General features: G+C 34.1%; 1 protein-coding gene across 6 annotated transcripts in view; it reads left to right on the top strand.

Annotated features, from left to right (window-relative positions):
- The window catches only part of Itsn2 (intersectin 2), a 126,648-nt gene that overhangs the window by 23,304 nt on the left and 81,778 nt on the right, over window positions 1–21,566 (top strand). For all 6 annotated transcript variants that reach the window (XM_071601381.1, XM_071601382.1, XM_027937896.2 and 3 more), the window contains 8 exons: window positions 5,085–5,177; window positions 6,734–6,797; window positions 7,997–8,160; window positions 10,304–10,510; window positions 10,635–10,731; window positions 11,688–11,827; window positions 20,401–20,464; window positions 21,141–21,278. In XM_071601381.1, the coding sequence (XP_071457482.1) occupies window positions 5,085–5,177; window positions 6,734–6,797; window positions 7,997–8,160; window positions 10,304–10,510; window positions 10,635–10,731; window positions 11,688–11,827; window positions 20,401–20,464; window positions 21,141–21,278 (967 nt within the window). The remainder of the gene's footprint in view (window positions 1–5,084; window positions 5,178–6,733; window positions 6,798–7,996; window positions 8,161–10,303; window positions 10,511–10,634; window positions 10,732–11,687; window positions 11,828–20,400; window positions 20,465–21,140; window positions 21,279–21,566) is intronic.

The raw sequence follows: 21,566 nt of genomic DNA, 5'->3' as shown, positions 1-21,566 counted from the left end.
ATTCTAATTTTTTTCCAAATACAAATAAGCTACCCTTAATTCTTAAGTTATTGTGAGTATTATTTAGAGTTGAGAAAAATGTACTAGATTTTTAAATTGCTAAAAAATCTAGATACTGAGTTATTAATGTTGTGGTAAATATAAGGTTATAGAGAGTAAAGTCAATTTTTTAACATTTAAATTGAAAACAATAATATTAAACATTTTTTTAAAAAGGAGAGAAGAATCACCATTCCATCATCTTCACAAAGCAATTCTGTTTTGATGCTACCATTTAGTGTAAGGGTATTGTGATTTTTTTTTCCCTTTTCAGAACTATTATTTAAGAATTTATGTGAAAAAAGTCTTTCATAAGCCCCTATTATTTTGGATTATCTGTCACCCATAGTTGAACTTAATTGTAAAAAATTATCTACAGATGCATTCTTAAAAGTTCTTTTTAGAAAAAGGATTAATGTAAGCATTGCTTCCATTGTGGAAATGGTGTGGAATTATGGAGATTGGTGCCATAGATAAATTTTTAATATTGAATAATAATTTTTTTCCATAGGATGTATATATGTAAGTTTAAAATTAAGGCAGTAATTTTAGTAACATGCTCTACTCAAGTTTGAGAATTTCCATGCCTGGTATGAAAGAGTTTACATTAAATACAGTTTAGTTATAAGTTTCAACTTCAGGTTTTACAAACAAAATGAACATTAAAAAAAAGCAGGACAGGCTGAGGCTATAGCTCCGGGACAGAGCACTTGCCTAGCATGTGTGAGGCCCTGGGTTTGAGCCTTAGCACCACATAAAAATGAAACAAGTAAAATCAAGGCATGCTGTCCATCTACAACTAAAATAAATGAATGAATGAATGAATGAAGGGGGTGGGGTGGTGGCTAAGTGCTAGAGTGCTTGCCTAGCAAGTGTGAGGCACTGGGTCAATTCTCAGCACCACATAAATAAAATAAAGGTCTACCAACAATTTAAAAAATATTATAAAAAATAATATTGGAAACAATTGAGATATTCAATAACAAAAGAATTCTTATGTGAATAATGGTCCAAAGTGTTAGCTTATTTAGAAGTATTACATAAGGAATAAAGATAGTAGTTGTTTCTTTTGAAGAATTGATAGCAAACAGAGATTTGTACTTATCCTACTAAGCTTATAAAGTAAGTGAAGATTGGAAATAACTTATGTATATCTAATTTAAGTCCGGTTCAGGAGCTTATTGAAAGCAACACTCATGTATAGCACAAAGGCTTCAAAAGTGGTATTTAGTCTTCTAATCAATCCTTAGACATAGTTTGTTCAATTTTCTGATGCTCAGAGCTATTGGGACTTGTCTGTAAAGTGTGCCTAGACTCAGTTGTTTGTCTTAATGCTTCTGATATAGTCCTCCAATTTTTCCATGAATATACTTTTGCTGAGATGAACTGACTCCTTTAAAAAAAATTTTTTTTTGTAGTTGTAGATGGACAGAATGCCTTTATTTTATTTATTAATTGTTATGTGGTATTGAGGATAGAACCCAATGCCTCATGCATACTAGGCAAGTGTTTTGCCATTGAGCTACAGCCCCAGACCAAACCAGAGCCTTTTTATTTTATTTATTTAAATATTTACTTTTTGGTTGTAGTTAGACACTATACCTTTATTTTATTTATCTATTTTTATGTGGTGCTGAGGATCAAACCCAGGGCCTCGCACCTTCTAGGCGAGTGCTCTACCACTGAGCCACACCCCCAGCCCCCAGATCCTTTTTATACTTCTTTGGCTTACTACAGAACTGTGCTATTGTAGTGGCCTCTAGCCCTTCAGTTTCAATTCAAATTAATAAAAATAAAATTAAATTAAAAATTCAGTCTGCATTTCAAGTGCATGAAATAAACACATGTGGCTAGTGGCTACCATATTGGACAGTGCAGATATAGAAAATTCACATCATCTCAGAAAGTTCTTTTGAACAGATATTCTTTTCTTAGTCTCTTTGCTTTACTTCTCATCTCCTTAACAGACTTACAAAGGGTGACTCTACTACTGGTGTCTTTTAAGCTATCTTTAATCATGGTAGGCTTGCTTTCTGCTTTTCACAAATTTGATAAAATTGAAAATTCAGAGAGCATGATAGGTGAGCCTTCTGATAAATGTTGCTACCAGTTGATAGTATAGTGTGAGGTGTCTTATTGCAGCTTAAAATTGTGGAGTACTGAAGACTGATTAAGTGAGAAAGAAGTTCTGAAGCCTGTTAAAGGGGCTGTATCCAAAATCTGGAATAGGGGAGGAGGCAGTGGCAATAGGGACAGCCAATGACTTTAGGAAGAAAACATATTTTTAGAGCTTTATGTCCTTTTTAGAGCTCAATCTTTTCAACTGTGTAGTTAAGAAATTGCTGTGAATGGATCTGTAGAATCAAGTAGAAAACTGTACTGCATTTATAAGTTGTTTTATTTTTTTCCCCAGTACTGGGAATTGAACCCAGGGTGCTCTACCACTGAGCTATATCCACAGCCCTTTTATTTTTAAGTTTGAGACAGGGTCTTACCACATTGTTGAGGTTGGCCTCAAAATTGTGATTCTTCCACCTCAGCCTCCTGAGTAGCTGGGGATTACAATTGTGTGCTACCATGGCTTGCATAACCTAAGTTTTTATTCTTCAAGTCCATACACCATGTGGACCAGTATTCCATTGTATTTTAGAGATTTAAATTAGTATTAAGTCAACATGTATCATTCGACTGTTTAAACTAGAGAAAAATAACCCCTGCAGCCTATTTCTTTTTTCTTTTTCTTCTTTTTTTAGTGGACACAATATTTTTTTAAATGTATTTATTTGTATGTGGTGTGAGGATCGAACCCAGTGCCTCACACATGCAAGGCAAGCACTGTACCACTGAGCTATAGCTCCAGCCCCCATGTAGGCTATTTCTGATATTTAGTTATTACAACATATAGGTAAGATATAACATGTTTGAATTATGTGCATTCAGAATTATGTTAGAATACTGCCATTTTATCACCTGGCTGTGTATATTTTTATATGCATACAAATAAAAACAGGGATGACACTACTTCCTGTATAGAATCTAGCTTATAATAGTTTTTAGAAAATGTGGGTTTTTCCTTCTGCATTGATCATAAGAATGTTTAACAGAGCTAGTAGGTGAGAAGAGAATAAGCAACAGAAATCTTTATGAAAATACCACATTCTCAATTTAGAGATGAGTTGGGGGAAGGGGATAGAATATCAGTGCATTCCTAACATCATTATCTGAGAATATGAAGGGTTGTTAAGCTTTTTAAGGAAATATTAGACATCAGCCCCCAAACTTAAGTGAGTCTGCCTTTCTCTATGGCTTCTGTATGGCTTACAAGACAGATTTTTTTTTACTTGAGTTGCAAAATAACAAACTTGGCTCTTTAAAAGAATCTGGTAATTACATATTCTAAATAAGAAAGAGTTGGAGTAACTATTTTTAAATTGGCTTTAAATTACATGTGTCTCCCAGTTTTGTTATTTCTGTGTTATTTCATTTCTAGAGAATTCTTGGTGCATTGATATCTTTTAATATGGCCATTTGTTTTGAAGTGTTCAAATTTGAAGATTATTCATCTTTGTACCCCATAAACATTTGTTGAATGAATGAATATGAAGGAGTCAAGGTAACTAATTGTTCTCATAAGAAATTAAGTGGTTAACATTAACAGGTAGGTTGAGTTGGCCATGTGAAGACAGGTAGCCAAGGAAAAAGAAGACATAGTGGTACACAAGGTGTCATACTGTGATAGGATCTGTGCTGCTGTCCTGATGCAGCAGACTGTTTTCATCTTAGGACAGCAGTAGTCAGTCATTGCCTGGGGATACACAGCCATGGATGTTAGGGCAGCTCAAACCTTCCTAACCAGACTCTCCAGACTTAAAATAGTCTTAAGGTTTCTGACTAAAAAACCTGTCAGTATTATCTGGCAAGAGTACCTTAACAGAAGGAAAAAAATCCTAAAAATTTGAATGCTTTAACTTCTCTTTTCTTCTTTTGGTGCTGGAGATTAAACCCAGGGCCTCATGCATGATAGCACAACACTCTACCATTGAACTACACCCCCAGCCCTGACTTCCCTTGGGATAGGGTTGAGTAAAGAACTTAACTTACTGGGTTGGGGTTGTAGCTCAGTGGTGGAGCGCTTGCCTCACATGTGTGAGGCACTGGATTTTATCCTCAGGACCACATAAAAATAAATAAATAAAATAAAAATATGGTGTCCACCTACAACTGAAAATAAAAAAAGAAAAGAAAGAAACTAATTAACCCTCCATGTGGCAGGCATATATTATTTATTTGTTTGATTATTTAATTTGGGGTGGGGCATGCTCATTATGTTGTCCAGGCTGGCCTTGAACTCATGGGCTCACGTTATCCTCCTTCCCTTTTTTTGGTACCTGGGGTGGAACTCAGGGGCACTTGACCACTGAGCCATATCCCCAGCCCTATTTTGTATTTTATTTTGAGACAGGGTCTCCCTAGGTTGCTAAGCGACTTGCTTTTTGCCGAAGCTGGCTTTGAACTCGCAATCTTCCTACCTTTTTTTGTTTTTTATTATTGTTTATTATTATTTTTTTATTCTCTATATTTGTTATCTGTGACAGCAGAATGCATTCTTAACAGCACCTCCCCCCTCAGCTGCTGGGATCACAGGCGTGCGCCACCACAGCCAGCAGCAAGGCTTTTCTTACATGTGTTTCTGCTTAGGTTTCTTCTTCACAGGTTAACACTATAAATGGTGGAGATTCTTTTTTAAGAATTTGTTGAGAATAGGAATAACATTTTATACATCTTTTTATTGTCAGGTTTAGCTTGTTCTAGTGAATGGTATACCGTAATTGTTCAGTAAATGTTAATTGAGTGAGTGAAACCGTTAGGGCTGTGCTACTCATGGTTGGTAGAGCTCTGTTCTTTGTGTCACTCACAGGTTAAATGCTGTCTTTAAATGGACGCTTATGAGTCATAGTGAATTTTAGAATTGAGCATTCTCACATACACACTATTTTGAGCACTCCCACTTACACACTTTAATTTGTCTTTCATATATGTTGTAGGAGGACCGAACATGTGGGCTATTACCTCTGAAGAACGTACTAAGCATGACAAACAGTTCGATAACCTTAAGCCTTCAGGAGGTTACATAACAGGTATATTTATAATCGTGTTTATAATTTGTTTTATTTTACTTGTCAATTATGCTCCTTTTAGGAACTGATAAAATTTGTATTGATCAAATTCTAGAATTTAAAAGGAAAAAAAAAATAAGATAGTTTCTTATTTTTCCCGAAACTATCTGATTTGTTGTTTTGAATTTGGCATATAGAAGATTTTTTTCTTGAATCTTAAATGATAGTCAAGAATTTCTGCTTAATTGTCTAGTTTTCACATCTTAATATTATATCTAAAAGTTTTCAGTTTATTTCTTAGATTCATTTCCTGGAGGGTAATCTAGAATTTTTTTTTCTGAAGTGCATTTTTATAATATTAGTTTTTTTATCTTTGAGGCTGTGCAAACCATTGATTGTTGATACTAGCCCTTGTTTTATAGGAAAGAGATAATTTAGGTGTGTCTTTCAAATTGTTTTCTAAAAATGAAACTTTTATTTTTGTTCCAAAGTAGTATAGCTTTATATACAGTAATAGTCATGATAATAACAAATATCCTTTTTCTTGAATTTGACTAATGCCAGATTTTGTGATAAATATTAGCTGTTGTTTTACCTTGACAACAGCCCTGTGAGGTAGATACTCCTGTTGTCTATACTTACGGTTGGTAAAACCAAGACTTCGAAATGTTATGAAACCTGCCTAATGTTATAAAGATGGCTAGTGTTGATCTGTGTTTTGAAATCTTTCACTGTGACTTTGGGAATCCATCCTCTTAACCATTATAGTTGGTTATTTATATTTCTCCTATAGTGACCCCTTTACCTAGTCTCAGGATTTGATTGCTTTGCTTACAAGTCAATATTATGGCCTGTTATTGTTCATGGATACTGGTGAAACACCCAAAATACCTGAGTCAGAGACCAAAGAATTTGTTACTAATAGCACATACAGCAACATGAGCATGAGCATGTTTCTTTTAGATTATTAGTCCTATAAAGATAATGCAGAACACTCAGAAAGATGCTGGACATGTATTAGTTTTGTAGCAAAAGAGAAACACTGAACTGAGGGAACCCATCATCTTGTAGCAAGCAGTAAAGCAAATTTGTTCTTTGTCTCAGTGGGAGACATTATCTCATTCCTCAAGCTTGCTCACTTACAAGCACCATTCTGAGAAATGACCTAAGCATGGAGGAATTAGGATTTTGCATTCTTGTCACATACAACAAGAAGCATAGATATATGCAGAAACCATGGAGGACTCTCTGTCCTAATACTTGGCACTTTTTATGTTGAACTCTTTTAGGAGGTAGTGTTAAATGGAAATATTATCCCTAATTGTGGAAAATCTAAGAAATTATTTAATCTTACATCACTGGTTGATATGTAATATCACTTCAGTTGTGATTTATGTTCTAAAACATCTTATTAAAATAATATAAATAATTTCATATTTGTATTTCTACTTCATTTACTCCATGACTAGAATTAAAAATTTAATAAACCAATAAAGTGTTCCCATTGTTATAATTCAGTGGCACTAGAGGAATTTATTTACTAATGACTGCTTGGTTTATGTTTTTATTATCTTCAGGTGATCAAGCCCGCACTTTTTTCTTACAATCAGGTCTGCCGGCTCCTATTTTAGCTGAAATATGGTAAAATTTCTTTTTGTTTTGTTAACAAATGTACTTATGTTTCTGATGGCCTGTTGTTTTTTTATAATATGGTGTTAACATTAAATTATTTTTATGTGTACTTGATTATTTTTAAGAGTATTTTTCAGGGGCTGGGGATGTGGCTCAAGCGGTAGCGCGCTCGCCTGGCACGCGTGAGGCCCGGGTTCGATCCTTAGCACCACATACAAAGATGTTGTGTCTGCTGAAAACTAAAAAATAAATATTAAAAATAAAAAATAAAGAATATTTTTCAATTTTATTGAGCAAATGATTAAATATAATAGTTTTTCCCCCCACAGGACAATTTTCTAAAGTATTTTTTAGTTGTAGTTGGACACAATATCTTTATTTTATTTTTATGTGGTGCTGAGGATCGAACCCAGTGCCTCACATGTGCTAGGCAAGCGCTCTGCTGCTGAGCCACAATCCCAGCCCAATTTTATTAGAACTTCTAAGGAAAAAAGATGTATATATCATCCAGAAATATTTGTTATGCTGGGATTGTGGCTCAGTAGTAGAGTACTTGCCTAGCATGTCTTAGGCACTGGGTTCAATTCTCAGCATTACATATAAATAAAAAAAATAAAATAAAAGTCCATCAACAACTAAAAAAAGATATTTTTAAAAAAGAAATATTTAATTGGGCAGAATCTCAAAATTTTCTTTCTCTTAGTTTGTAGTAGTTAAATTATTTTGTCATTTATAAACTCAAAAGTAGCCCTTCACCTTTTAAAAAATTTATTCTCTAGAATATATGGGGTTGTGTTTTCCAGTGTATTTACAATAAATAACAACCACTACCCTTTCTTCCTTTCCTCTTAGAATATTTCTATACTTAAGAGAATGCCAAGCACATAACATGCATTTAATAAACAGTTAAACAAATAAATTTAAAATGATTCTATTCTTGAATCATTTCTGTCTACCTATGGGAATTCATCCTATAGGTCTCTATATTCTATATAGATAGGTAGTATTTTATTAGATGCTGTATCTGGTCAGTGTTTCTTAATGTATAGGGTTTTTCTTTTTGTTATTCATATATATTTTTAATTAAGTGGTGATCTATTTGTGAATGTGAAGTCCTGGTTTTTATTTTGTTAACCTTAATAGTTATGTTGGTTTTCTCACCAACACCCCTGCCACATACCAACCTACCTACCTCATACTTCTTTTAGGGCCTTATCAGACCTGAACAAGGATGGGAAGATGGACCAGCAAGAGTTCTCCATAGCTATGAAACTCATCAAGCTAAAGCTTCAAGGCCAACAGTTGCCCATGGTTCTCCCTCCCATTATGAAACAACCCCCTATGTTCTCTCCATTAATTTCTGCTCGTTTTGGTATGTATTTATTAATTAAGTTGTCTGTATTTGATAGTTCACCTTGATTACTAGAATAATACTTGGGGATAAGAAAAGGATTTTTTTAACACAAAATGACAAACCCCAAACTCCCAAATTAATTTTTTATGTTTAAGATAAGAAATATTAAATTCACTGTCATAGCGAGAGTGTCCATGTGTTCTAGTTTTCCAGAATAGTTCTGGTTTATGCCTTTTGTCCTGACATCTGGTCTAGTCAGTGTCCCCTTTCATAACTCCCAGTTGGGTAATAATTATATGCTCCCTTTAGTTATAGTTGATCCTAAATATTATTCTCATTTTCTCTATGAGCTCATCCAAGTAGAGAGTAGGATGGTGATTACCAGAGCTGTAGAGGGAGGAGAAGGGATGATGATGATAAAATGGTCAGTGGGTACAAAATTACAGTTACAGAGGAGAAATAAATTCTGCTGTTCTGTTGCACAATAGAGTGACTATAGTTAACAATTTTTTATTACATATTTCAAAATAACCAGAAGAGAGGACTTTGAATGTTTTCAGCACAAATAAATGATAAATGTTTGAGATGATAGATATGCTAAATACCTGATTTGACCATTACACAATGTATACATGTTTCAAAACATTATATTGTACCTCATAAATATGTGAAATTATTATGTGTCACTCAAACATCAAATAAAACAAAAAAATTGAACAACTTGAGATTCACTTGAAAGCGTTTACTTGGGAAAATAATTTTAAATTATAAGAAATTATTAAGTTTCTGTTAGAAATTTCTTTTAAGTTAAGTGTTAATTAGCACTGGATATGGTAGTGCATGCTTATAATCCCAGTAACTCAGGAGCCTGAGGCAGGAGGATCACAAGTTTGAGGTCAGCCTCAGCAGCTTAGTGAAACCTCATCTCAAAATAAAAAATAAAAGACTGAGAATGTAGCTTAGTTAGAGTGCCCGTGGGTTCAATTCCCAGTACCAATAAATGAAGGAATAAATAAATTAATATTAATTAACCAACTGAATTGAGGGCCCAAACTTATAGACTTTGTGTTATCAATTTACATATTCATCAAAGATATGTTGATATGTTTCCTATTAATTTTGATTATCCAATTTTTTACTATATATGAGAAGCACTCATTTTGAATGGAACATTCAGTTAGCTATCTGTGTTTTATGTAAACTAAAAAATATTCTACTATATTTTAATCAGCCTACTTTTTGCCTTAAGTTGTATACTTTGCCTTTAAAAAATATATTTATACTGGGCATGTATGTGCATACCTCTAATTCCGGCAACTTGGAACTCTGAAGTGAGAGGATCATGATATAGAACTATATCTTTCCTTCACTCCAGATGTTAGATCTTAAATACCAATTACACTGAGATTTAGAGATAAATACCAAATCACTATGTGACTGTATTCATATCTTGGGCTTAGTGTTTTTCAATTACTAAACAAATGTCTTCACTTTGTTCCTTTAAAAGAATTTTCCTTGAATTCTAAATACATTGCTTATAAAAAAATATGTGGCATGCTTTCTTGCAAATAATGCAAATGTATAAGTGGGTTTCTAAAGTACTTACTAATTAGAACATTTTTGTTTGAGGAGTGTGTGTGTATTTGTGTGTGTATGCGTGTGTGTGTGGGTGAGTCAAGTAACTTGGCACTTGACTTACATAAACTTGGTTTTTTTTTAATGTTAAGAAAAACAATTGATCACTAAAATAGTCTCGTTGAGGGTACTAATACTTAATTGGAAAAGGCTGCTTAGGTTTAATCACAATTAGAGAAGAAAATCTTAGCTGATTAGTAGGCATCTTCTTAGTTCATATAGGTCAGAATATTAGTTTTTAAAGCAGTGATTTACCTTTCTCACTTTTGGTTCAAGACTGCTTTAGGGAATTTTTTTTTTTTTTTTTTTTTTTTTTTTAACACAGAGCCTTGTGCATGCTAGGAAAGTGCAGTACCAACTGAGCTATATCCCCAGGCCTGCTTTAGTGAATTTTTACTAAACAAATATCTTAATTTGTTTAGTTTGCCTATGGTGTTCCTGTTCACTGTACTGTGAACTTGCTATTTGGCATGTGCTTTATAGTTGACTTAGTAGCACTGGAAAATGTGTTCTCTTTTGTCTCTAGGGATGGGAAGCATGCCCAATTTGTCCATTCCTCAGTCATTGCCACCAGTTGCACCTATAACAACACCCTTGTCTTCTGCAACTTCAGGGACCAGTCTTCCTCCCTTAATGATGCCTGCTCCCCTAGTGCCTTCTGTTAGTACATCATCATTACCAAATGGAACCGCCAGTCTCATTCAGCCTTTATCCATTCCTTATTCTACTTCAAGTAAGTGTCTAATGAGTCAGTTTTCATGTGAAGAAACTATTGGATTTGTGTTCAGTTAGATACACATTTCCTTCTTTGTGAGATTGCTTAGTGTGAACTTATGCCTTTTTTTTTTTTTTTTTAGCATTGCCTCATACATCATCTTACAGTCTGATGATGGGAGGATTTGGTGGTGCTAGTATACAGAAGGCCCAGTCTCTGATTGATTTAGGATCCAGTAGGTATGAATATTTAACACTTAAACAACTTTCTTTGCTTTCAGTAAGGAGTATGTAATAAGCTCTGAACTTATCCAGGTTTTACTTTGTAATAGCCAAATGTAGGTATGTAAGGTAAATCTGCTACTTATAACTCACATAAAGTAAGTTTTTTTTATCTTCAGAATTATTAAATGTGGTGTTTTGAAAAAAAAATGTAAACTAAAAAATATTCTATGTTTCAATCAGTCAACTTTTTGGCCCAAGCTGTGTACTTTGCCTTTTTAAAAAGTGTGTATGCTGGGCATGGATACACACCTGTAATCACAGCAACTTGGAAGACTGAGGTGGGAGAATCATGAGTTCAAGGCCAGCCTGGGCAACATTATTTCAAAACAAAACAAAACAAAAATGTATGTTTCTCAAAATGTCTCATAATCATTGTACATTGTTAATTTCTTTCTTGAGTAGCTACTGCTGATTGAGTGTCTTTTAAATTTTAGAAATCACAAAAGCATCACTTCTCTTAGAGGTCACTGTTAAGCTCTTCAAAGCAGTGTGAAAAGAGTGGTAGCTTTAACCCATAAGAACAACATTCCAGTCACAGCCTAAACGTTCACTGATTTTTGTGACCTTATTTTTTCTTAATATCACTGAGCCATAGTTTATTCATTTAAAAGATGGGGACAATAATATCTTTTAAGTTTGTTGGGAAGATAAGAAATTATTTTTGTAAAGGCTGTAGCATATCACAAGACCTGGCACATAGAGGCTTATTGGTATGTGATAGACCTTTGGAGTTTTGTACATTGTATGGTACTTGCTTTACTTAGAATAATGATAATTGCTTAAATTTTAGGTTTTTTAAAAATACAAATGTAAAAGCAATTATTATGTAAAGTATTATTCTTATTGTTTATCTTACAAGTTTTAATTAAAAGTATTTAGTAACAAAACATTTTAAATTAATTTTGTTATAGCTCAACTTCCTCAACTGCTTCACTCTCAGGGAACTCGCCCAAGACTGGGACTTCAGAGTGGGCGGTTCCTCAGCCTTCAAGATTAAAATACCGGCAAAAATTTAATAGTCTTGATAAAAGCATGAGTGGATATCTCTCAGGTAAGCCATATACAGTGCCATTAAAGATGAGAATTAAATTATTATTAAATTATTTTATACAGATTTATTTGAAAAACTGTAATTTGACTTTGTACTTTGTAGGTCAACTAAGTTTTAATACTCCAAAAGTTTAGATGACATTTGACAAATAAAAATATTATAAGTTGTATGAAATTCAGAGATGAAATCAACTTGATTGCTTCTTCAAAGTTCTTACAATCAAGTTGAACATGTTAGTATACACCCAACCTTTTGGAAAAAGACCTGTCTCTCAAATGTATCAACCTCATCCTCTAAGCTTTTCAGTGCATGAAGGAACCCCAGGTCACTAGGTGCCATGTGTAGAATTTAGCCTTCACTTACTTTCCCTATTGGATCTTTCCTCTGCTTGCCCTTTGCAAACCTCAGACAAGCATTGTTCACCATCCTTTAGTGCTTTAACCCAAATATGCCTATAAGACTTGGTCTTAGATCCTTGTAGAACATTTGAGTCCAGGCTAGAACATTATCCAAACTTTACTAAGTGAGGATAGTGAAGGGGATATACACAGAGGCTAATAGGCAAGCAGAGTTCTTAACCTCTGACTTTCTCACTCCCTCTTCACTTAGAAACTATGATGTAGGACAGAGTAAAATAAATATTTAAAGATAATAGAGCTTTAACATGTCAGGGAATGTAGAATGGGAGAAATTAATATTGAAAGGCTCAGATAAAAGAGAAAGGGTTAGGATTTAGACAGAGATTGAAGATGAGGGCATTTGAGATTGACAGAGAAGAAATCCTAGGTAAAAAATACATGGACTAAACCAGCACTACAGAACTTAAAAATATTCCATATAAAAGACATAAGAAAACAAACCCAAGAGCTCACAAATGAACAAACCTCATTTGAAGAGTAGCTAAGCAAATGAGAAACAGGACCAAATTAGATATGATAAACAAATCAAAATGGAAGGAATTAATAAGCATCTCTCTGTAATAAACTTTGAATATAAATGGACTGAGTTCTCCAATGAAAAGACATAGGCTGGGGCCGAGGTTGTAGCTCAGTGGTAGAGTATTTGCCTAGCACATGTGAGGCACTGGGATTGATTCTCAGCACCACATAAAAATAAATAATAAAATAAAGGTATGTGTCCATCTACAACTAAAGACATTATCTTAAAAAAAAAAGACATAAGCTGGCAGGATGAATTAAAAAACAAGATCCAATTATATGCTGTTTACAAGAGATGCATCTTACAGGCAAAGAAAGCCACAGGCTGAAAATGAAAGGGTGAAAATTAGTAAACCATGTGAATGGAGCCCTGAAACAAGCAGGAGTGGCTACTCTCATATTTGACAAAGCATACTTTAAAACACAATTAATCCGAAGAGTCAAAGAAGGTCATACTGGTAAAGGGAAAAGTGCAAAAAGAATATATAAAAGTAATAAATATTCATGCCTGAACTGTGGGTTCAACTAATTACACAAAAGACTAGAGACACTACTCAAATTAAAGCCTAAGAAAGACTCTAGTATAATAATAATATGGGTGATTTCAGCATACCTCTCTCACCATTAGATTAGGTCATGCAGATATAAATTTAGTGAAGACTCTTTGGATATGAAAAATTTTATATGAACTCAACAGACATTTATAGAATATTTCATCCAATCGCAGCTGAATGAATACACTTTATTCTCAGTAACTCATGGAATCTTCTTCAAAATAGACTATATTTTAGATCACAAAGCAACTCTTAGCAAATAGAAAAAAAATGATATAATTCCTTGCATGTTATCAGATCATAAAAGAATGAAATTAGAAATCAGCATGACAAAACCCTACAGAAACTATATAAACACATGTAGACTGAACAATACTGTTTTAAATGGATGATAAAGAAATCAAGGGAGAAATTAAACAATTCTTAGACTCAAATGAGAATAGTGATATAACATATCAGAACCTCTGGGGCACTATGAAGGCAGTTCTAAGAAGAAAACTTATAGTGTTGAGAGCCTAGATAAGAAAATAAGAAAGATCCCAAATAAACAACTAATGATGTATCTCAAGGCCTTTGAAAAAGAACTAACCAATTTCAAAACCAGTAGAAGAAAATAATTAAGATCAGAGCCAAAATCAATGAACTTGAGAACAACTACAACAATACAATACAAAGGATCAGTGAAACAAAGAGTTGATTTTTTTTGAAAAGATAAGGAAGATTGATAAGCCCTTAGCCAAACTAACCAAAAGAAAAACAGAAAACACAAATTAATAAAATTAGAGATGAAAAAGGAGAAATCACCACAAACATTCAGAAATCCAGGAATTATTAGGAACTATTTTGAAAACTTATACTTTAAAGAATTAGAAAATCTAGCAGAAATGGGTACATTTCTAGACAAATACAATCTGCCAAAACTGAACAGGACATAGAAAATTTAAACAGACCAATAACTTATAATGAGAGAGAGGCAGTAATAAAAAGCCTTTCAAAAAAGAAAAGCTCAGGACTAGATAGAGTCTCAGCTAAATTCTATCAAACCCTTAAAGAAGAACTGATGCTAATATTCTTCAGATTATTCCATGAAATGGAAAGGGATGGAACACTTCCAAATTCATTCTGTGAAGCCGGAACACTCCTACTCAAACCAGATAAGGACACATCAAGGAAAGAAAACTATGACCAATATCCCTGATGAACTTAGATGTAAAAGTACTTAATAAAATATTAGCAAATTGTGTTCAGTGGCATATTAAGAAGATTGTACACCACAACCGAGTTGGTTTTATTCCAGATATGCAAGGAATATTTAATATATACAAGTCAATAAATATAACTAATCACATAAATTGAATTAAGGACGAAAACCACTTAGTAATCTCAATAGATGCAGAGAAGGCCTTCAACAAAATTCAGCACCCATTTATGATAAAAACACTGAAGAAACAAGGGATAGAAGGAACCTACCTCAACATCATAAAGGCTACAGATGAAAAACCCAAAACCAACCTCAGAGTAAATGGGGACAAACTGAAATCATTTCCTTTAAAGTATTGGACAAGACAAGGATGTCTACTCTCACCACTCCTATTTAATACTAGTGCTAAAAATTCTAACCAGAGCAATTAGGCAAGAGAAGGAAATAGAAAGGATAAAAATAGGAAAGAAAGAAAACAAATTATCACTGTTTGTGGATGATATGATCCTATGCCTAGAAGATCCAAAAAGTTCCACCAAAAGACTGCTTAGAGCTCAAAAACAAATTTAGCGAAGTAGCTGGTTACAAAATCAGCTTATGAAAATGAATAGATTTCCTGTATATCAACAATGAATCTGCTGAGAAAGAAATCAGGAAAACAGTTCCATTCTCAATAGCCTTAAAGAAAAAAAAAAAAAGAAGAAGAAGAAGAATACCTAGGAATAAATCGAACCAAGGAGTGAGGAGTGAGATACTTCTACAATGACATTCTTCACACAAGCAGACAAAAACAGTCCTAAAGTTTATTTGGAAGAACAAAAGACTCTGAATAGCCAGCCAAAGCATTTCTAAGCCATGAAAGTAATGTTGGAGGCATCACAATATCTGCCTTCGAATTATACTACAGAGCTGTAGAAACAAAAATAGCATGGTACTGGCATAAAAACAGAATCATAAATCACTGGTACAGAATAGAAGATACAAAGACAAGCCCACACAGGTACAGTTTTCTGATCCTTGACAAAAGTGTCAAAAACATACATTGGAGAAAAGACAGCCTTTTTAACAAGTGGTATTGGGAATACTGGTTATCCATATGTAGAAAAATGAAACTAGACCCTTATCTCTCACCCTGTACAAAAATCAACTCAAAATAGATCAAAGACCTAGCAATCAGCCCAGAAACTATGCAGCTCCTAGAAGAAAACATAAGTCAACACTCCAACATATGGGCACAGGCAACAACTTTATCAATAGGACCCCTAAAGCTCAGGAAACAATACGAACAGGTAATAAATGGGATGACATCAAATTTAAAAGCTTCTGCACAGCAAAGGAAACAATTAGGAATATGAAGAGAGAATCTATAGAATGGGAGAAAATCTTTGCTAGCTACTCTTTGGACAGGATTAATATCTAGAATCTATAAAGAACTCAAAAAACTTGACACCGAAAAATCAAATAACGCATTTAATAAATGGGTAAGTGAATTAAACAGACACTTCTCAAAAATAGAAACACAAATGTCCAACAAAATATGAAAAAAATGTTCAACAACATTAACAATTAGGGAAATGCCAATCAAAACTATCCTGGATTTCATCTCGTACCAGTTAGAATAGCAGTCATCAAGAAAATAAATAATAATAAATGCTGGAGAGGATGTGGAGAAAAAGGAACACTTTTACACTGGTTAGTATGATTTTAAATGAGCACAACCATTATAGAAATCAGTATGGAGGTTCATCAAAAAACTAGGCATGAAACCACCATATGATCCAGCCATAACACTCCTTGGTATTTATCCTGAAGAATTAAAGTCATCATACTACAGTGATACATGCGTACCCATAATTATAGCAGCACAATTCACAGTAGCCAAACTATGGAAGAGGCCTAAGTGTCTATAATGAATTAATGGATAAGGAAAATGTAGCATATATACACAATAGAGTTTTATTCACCCATGAAGAAAACGGAAATTATGTCATTTGCAGGAAAATGGATAGAACTAGAGATGATTATGTTAAGCGAAATAAGTCAAACTCAGAAGGTTAAGTATTGTGATTTCTCTCATATGAAAGCTAGAAAGGAAAAAGGAAAAGAAAGGTTGAAGTGGGTAGGGATCTCATGAAAATCAAAGGGGTATTAGTATAGGAAAGGGACCAAGGGATGAGAGGTGGAGAGGAAGGAGGGAAGTACTGGGGAATGATAGTCACCAAATTATATTGTTATACTGTGTGCATGTATGAATATGTTACAACAAATCCCTTCATTATGTGCAACTATAATATACTAATAAAAAATGGGGGGAAAATACGTGGCATGTTTGGAGAATGAAAAATAGTCTGTGGGGTTGGGGTTGTGACTCAGTGGTAAAGTGCTTGCCCAGCATGTGTGAGGCACTGGGTTCCATTCTCAGCACCACATATAAATAAATTAAAAAATAAAGATCCATTGACAACTAAAAGTATGTTTTTAAAAAATAGTCTGAAGTAGGAGTATAGGGTCTGTAGTTCTGCAGTAGGGTAAGGGTGCAGTGAGACTTGGAATTAACTGAACAAACAAAATATACAGTGTTTTTTTCCAAAGATACCTACTTGCATAAATAAAAACATTTTTTCCTTTTAAAGCAAGGGAATTAAGCCCACAAAGTTTTGGATAGTGGGGCTGTTTTATTATTGTACTTCATAACTTATATATTATACTATGTGTTTTTACATGTGCCTATTTTTACCTAAGTAAAATTTTCTACTTTTTAATCAAATGATATAAAACAAGGTATATTGTATTTTTCTTTTCCTGTCCTGGAGATTGAACCAAGGAGAGCTCTACCACTTAGTTACATCCCCAGCCCTTTTTATTTTTCATTTTGAGACAGGGTCTTGCTAAGTTGCCCAAGCTGGCCTTGAATTTGTGATCTTTCTACCTCAGCCTCCTAAGTAGCTGGGATTACAGGTGTGTGTTTTCATGCCCAATTATACTGTATTTTTTAGATACATATTTTTATAAAATATTTTAATGTATCTGAAACTGGCCTGTGTATTGCTTTAAGTGGTGTCTTGGTGTACTATGTCATAATTTTATGACTATTTTTTCTTAGTGTGTGTGTATGTGTGTATATATATATATGTGTGTATATATATATATATATATATATATATATATATATACATACACACATACATACATACACAAGTAATGAAATGTTAGATTGTATGAGATGTGACATTGAAACTTAATTGAGATAAATGTCATGATTCCCATTTTTTGAAAAAATGAACTTCTTTGGACCCTACATTTTTCATTAAAGGAATATCTTTTTTCAACTTCAGTAGAGTGTGTTCATATGGGCTTTTCTTAGTAACATACTCTGCTGGCTGGCTGTGGCCCTTTATATTATTCAGACTTTGCTTGTCCTCCTGCAGTATTTTTTTTTTTTAACCATTTACATCCTCCTAGCTTGTGTCTGTTCGCTCTTTTGCCTAGTGTGAGGGGATTTTCTTTCAATCCTCTTTGTCCAGGAGCTTAAATATTATTAAATATTTTCAAGTTTGAGACAGTCTTCCATTTCTATTAGAAGAATCCTGCTCTTAACACAAAGACCTCCTTAACTCTTATTTCCTATGTGAAATTTAGAGAGTAATTAGTAGTGTGAATCTATGAGCTATATCCAGAATTTTTTCTTATCTGATTTCTCATAAACAGCCAGATTAAAAATAGAATGGAAGGCTGGGGATATAGCTCATTTGGTAGAGTGCTTCCCTTACATGCGCGAGGCCCTGGGTTCAATCCCAAGCACCACAGGGGGAAAAAAAATTGAGTAGAAAATATTTAAAAGTTACATAATATGAACAATCAGCTGCAACTTATAATACATGGTAGCTTTGATTAGCAAGTCCTGTGTGTTCAAAGTCCAGTGGACCAATGGGGTTAGCTCTATTTGTGCTGGCTTTGTAGTGGGAACTGTTCCTAAGGAAGAGTTGTTTAAACTCTTAACGTATGTAGAGTTGTGTTGGATAGGCCTTGTTTTAGACTGAACCCGAAGTCGAGACCAACTCTTCTGGTGCTCATGGCTTAGTCACCTAGAGATGGGAGGTGAGGTACCTGCTTCACTGACTAGGAAACCATCCCTGGAGAAGCCACGATTCTATCCATGGTCCAGCAAGCCACAGACTAGCTTACTATCAGTGAATGCTAATTTGAAGAAGACAGGGATTTTCTTTTCTGGATTGTATTCCTGAGCTTTCTGTATGTCTTTTTTCTGGATGTGACATTCTATATCATGAATTCTATTACAAAAAACATACTTTTGATTACTGAGGGAGAGAAAAGAATTTGAATATTTTACTACATACACTAAACATTCAATAAATATTAGTTATCATTGTCAGATGCTATCACATAAGTCCTCATGTACCTTAAATAGAGGAAAACTCTGGATTCCAACTTCATGAATTATTTTATTAAGCATCCATTTTCGAGGTATTGGGTATGCACTAGCGAATAAGCAGTCCAGGTTTTTGTCTTCTTAGAATGTAATAGCATTGTAGGGGAAACAGATGAGATAAACAAGCAAATAAAAATTACATTACCAGGGTTGAGGCTGCAGCTCAGTGGTAAAATGCTTGCCTCGCACGTGTGAGGCACTGGGTTCAATCCTCAGCACCACATAAAAATAAATAAAGATACTGTGTGTTCATCTACAACTAAATAAATATTTTTTAAAAATTACATTACCAATTGTGATAGAAGATATGAAGGAAACAGGAAGTGTATTGAATGATAGGGTGGACTGGGAAGACCTGAGAAAGTGGCATTTTAAATTGAGACAAAGTGGGGAGGATGCAGATATGAAATGACATGGATTTGTAGGACTTGATGTAGGATAAAGACAGGAGAAAAAGGGATCAAGGGAACTTTTGGATTCCTGACTTGAGCCACTGGGTGGACAGTGATGTCATTCATAGAGAAAAGAAGATTGGGGAGAATGATTTGTGGTGAAAACTAAGAAGAGAGACATGGAAGATCATATGGAGAGTTTTATATGTATTGGTTTGAGATGACTGTAAAATATCTAAATAGGTAAAGAAGTATAAATTTAGAGGAGAGATTTGGACTATGGATATACATTTGGAGATCATCAGGTTCTAGGTGCCTGTTTAAAGCCATGGAAGTGGATGTGACTACATAGAGACAAAGTGCCCAGAATAGTTCCTTAGAGGGATGATATATTTACAGATCACTTAGGAAGAAAGAGAATAGAGACAAAGACATAACCAGAAATGAGAAATCTAAGAATGTATTAAGGAAGTCGTGCTTCAAATTGCACTGGGAGTACAAGAAGGCTGAAGAACCTCTCATACTGTCTCTGCCTGGTGACTTTTTCCTTTATGTCAACTGCTTGTGTGTACTGCTATTTTTTTTAAATTTCTTTTTTAGTTGTGGATGGATACAATACCTTTATTTTGTTTTGTTTATTTTTAAAAAATATTTTTTTAGTTGTAGGTGGACACAATATCTTTATTTAAGTTGTACTGAGGATCGAACCCAGTGCCTTACACATGCTAGGTGAGCGCTCTACTACTGAGCCAAACCCCAGCCCATGTACTGCTATTTTAATGAAAGAACATGGGGGAAGCACTTGAACTCACTAATTCTAGATTTTTGACTTCTTGGAGCAAGTACTGTGTTTGATTACTACTGAATGCTCAGTTTGTGGCACATGGTAAGAACATTTTGCTATTAAAAGTTCCCAAGATACCAGCAGTGTTATATTATTGTTGTAGAATTATATAACATATATAATTATTATATTTAGGTTTGCATAACTCTAAAGAGGCTAAAAAATTTTTTCTTTATGGTTTTCCCTTCAACCAGGTTTTCAAGCTAGAAATGCCCTTCTTCAGTCAAATCTTTCTCAAACTCAGCTAGCCACTATTTGGTGAGTTTGTCTATTAATTATTATTTTAAACTATACCTCCTCTATTATAAGAAAGATATTGTTTCTGGAAAAAATTGTTTCTATAAAAGTTTGTAATTCAAAGATCCTCCATAAAAGCAGCCATTTGAAAGTTAACGTTGACTTTAAAACCAAACATACTTGTGCAAAGCATTGTTCTTGAGAACTTAGCATTTAATTGTTTTACAAGAAAAGTACACTTTTCTTCTATATAATGACTTCTATGGAGAATCAGACAATATATCCTTATAGGTAAATGTGGTTAGGTAGATGAATTGAACATGACATAAGCCACCTTCTCACAATGGGTATTTCCCATTCTGTTTCAAAGTCTTCCCTCTTTTATGTTATGAAAATTAAGGGTTAAAATTAATTCACTTTTTTGTATATATTTTCATTTCACTAAAATATGATAGCCCATTAGTTTTATCATCATTATTCTTTTTTTTTTTTTTTTAGTTGTTGATGGACCTTTATTTTATTTATTTGTATGTGGTGCTGAGAATCGAACCCAGTGCCTCATGCATGCTAGGCAAGCACTCTATCACTGAGCCACAACCCCAGCCTCCTCATCATTATTCTTTTAAAAATAAAATTTTTTCAAACAGTATTTTATTCCAAATGGACTTTGTAAGTATGAATTTCACATTTTCTTTAGGTCTCTGGCTGACATTGATGGTGATGGACAGCTAAAAGCTGAAGAGTTTATCCTTGCTATGCACCTCACTGACATGGCCAAAGCTGGACAACCTTTGCCACTGACTTTACCTCCTGAGCTGGTCCCTCCTTCTTTCAGGTGAGTGTCTCTAAAGAAGAGCTATGTTTTTTCATTACTTGGCAGGTGTGCTTTTAGTTTGGGATTTGTTAGGGTCTGTGCTGTACTTTAAAGGATAGAGTTAAATATTTGTGTTGGTATTTGATTTTAATATCCAACGAGTTACACTTGAAAGGAGTACATATTAGAAGGTATGTTTTCACCATGTTACAGACAGGAAATTGGTAACTAAAGAGATTAAGAGAAACTTGCCTGGGCTGGGAATGTGGCTCAAGTGGTAGCATGCCTGCCTAGCATGCGTGAGGCACT

The sequence above is a fragment of the Marmota flaviventris genome, chromosome 14 (genome assembly GCF_047511675.1).
Source record: "Marmota flaviventris isolate mMarFla1 chromosome 14, mMarFla1.hap1, whole genome shotgun sequence".
NCBI lineage: Eukaryota > Metazoa > Chordata > Mammalia > Rodentia > Sciuridae > Marmota > Marmota flaviventris.
Note: the sequence above shows the minus strand (reverse complement) of the source record. Positions and strands in the feature narration are given on the sequence as shown.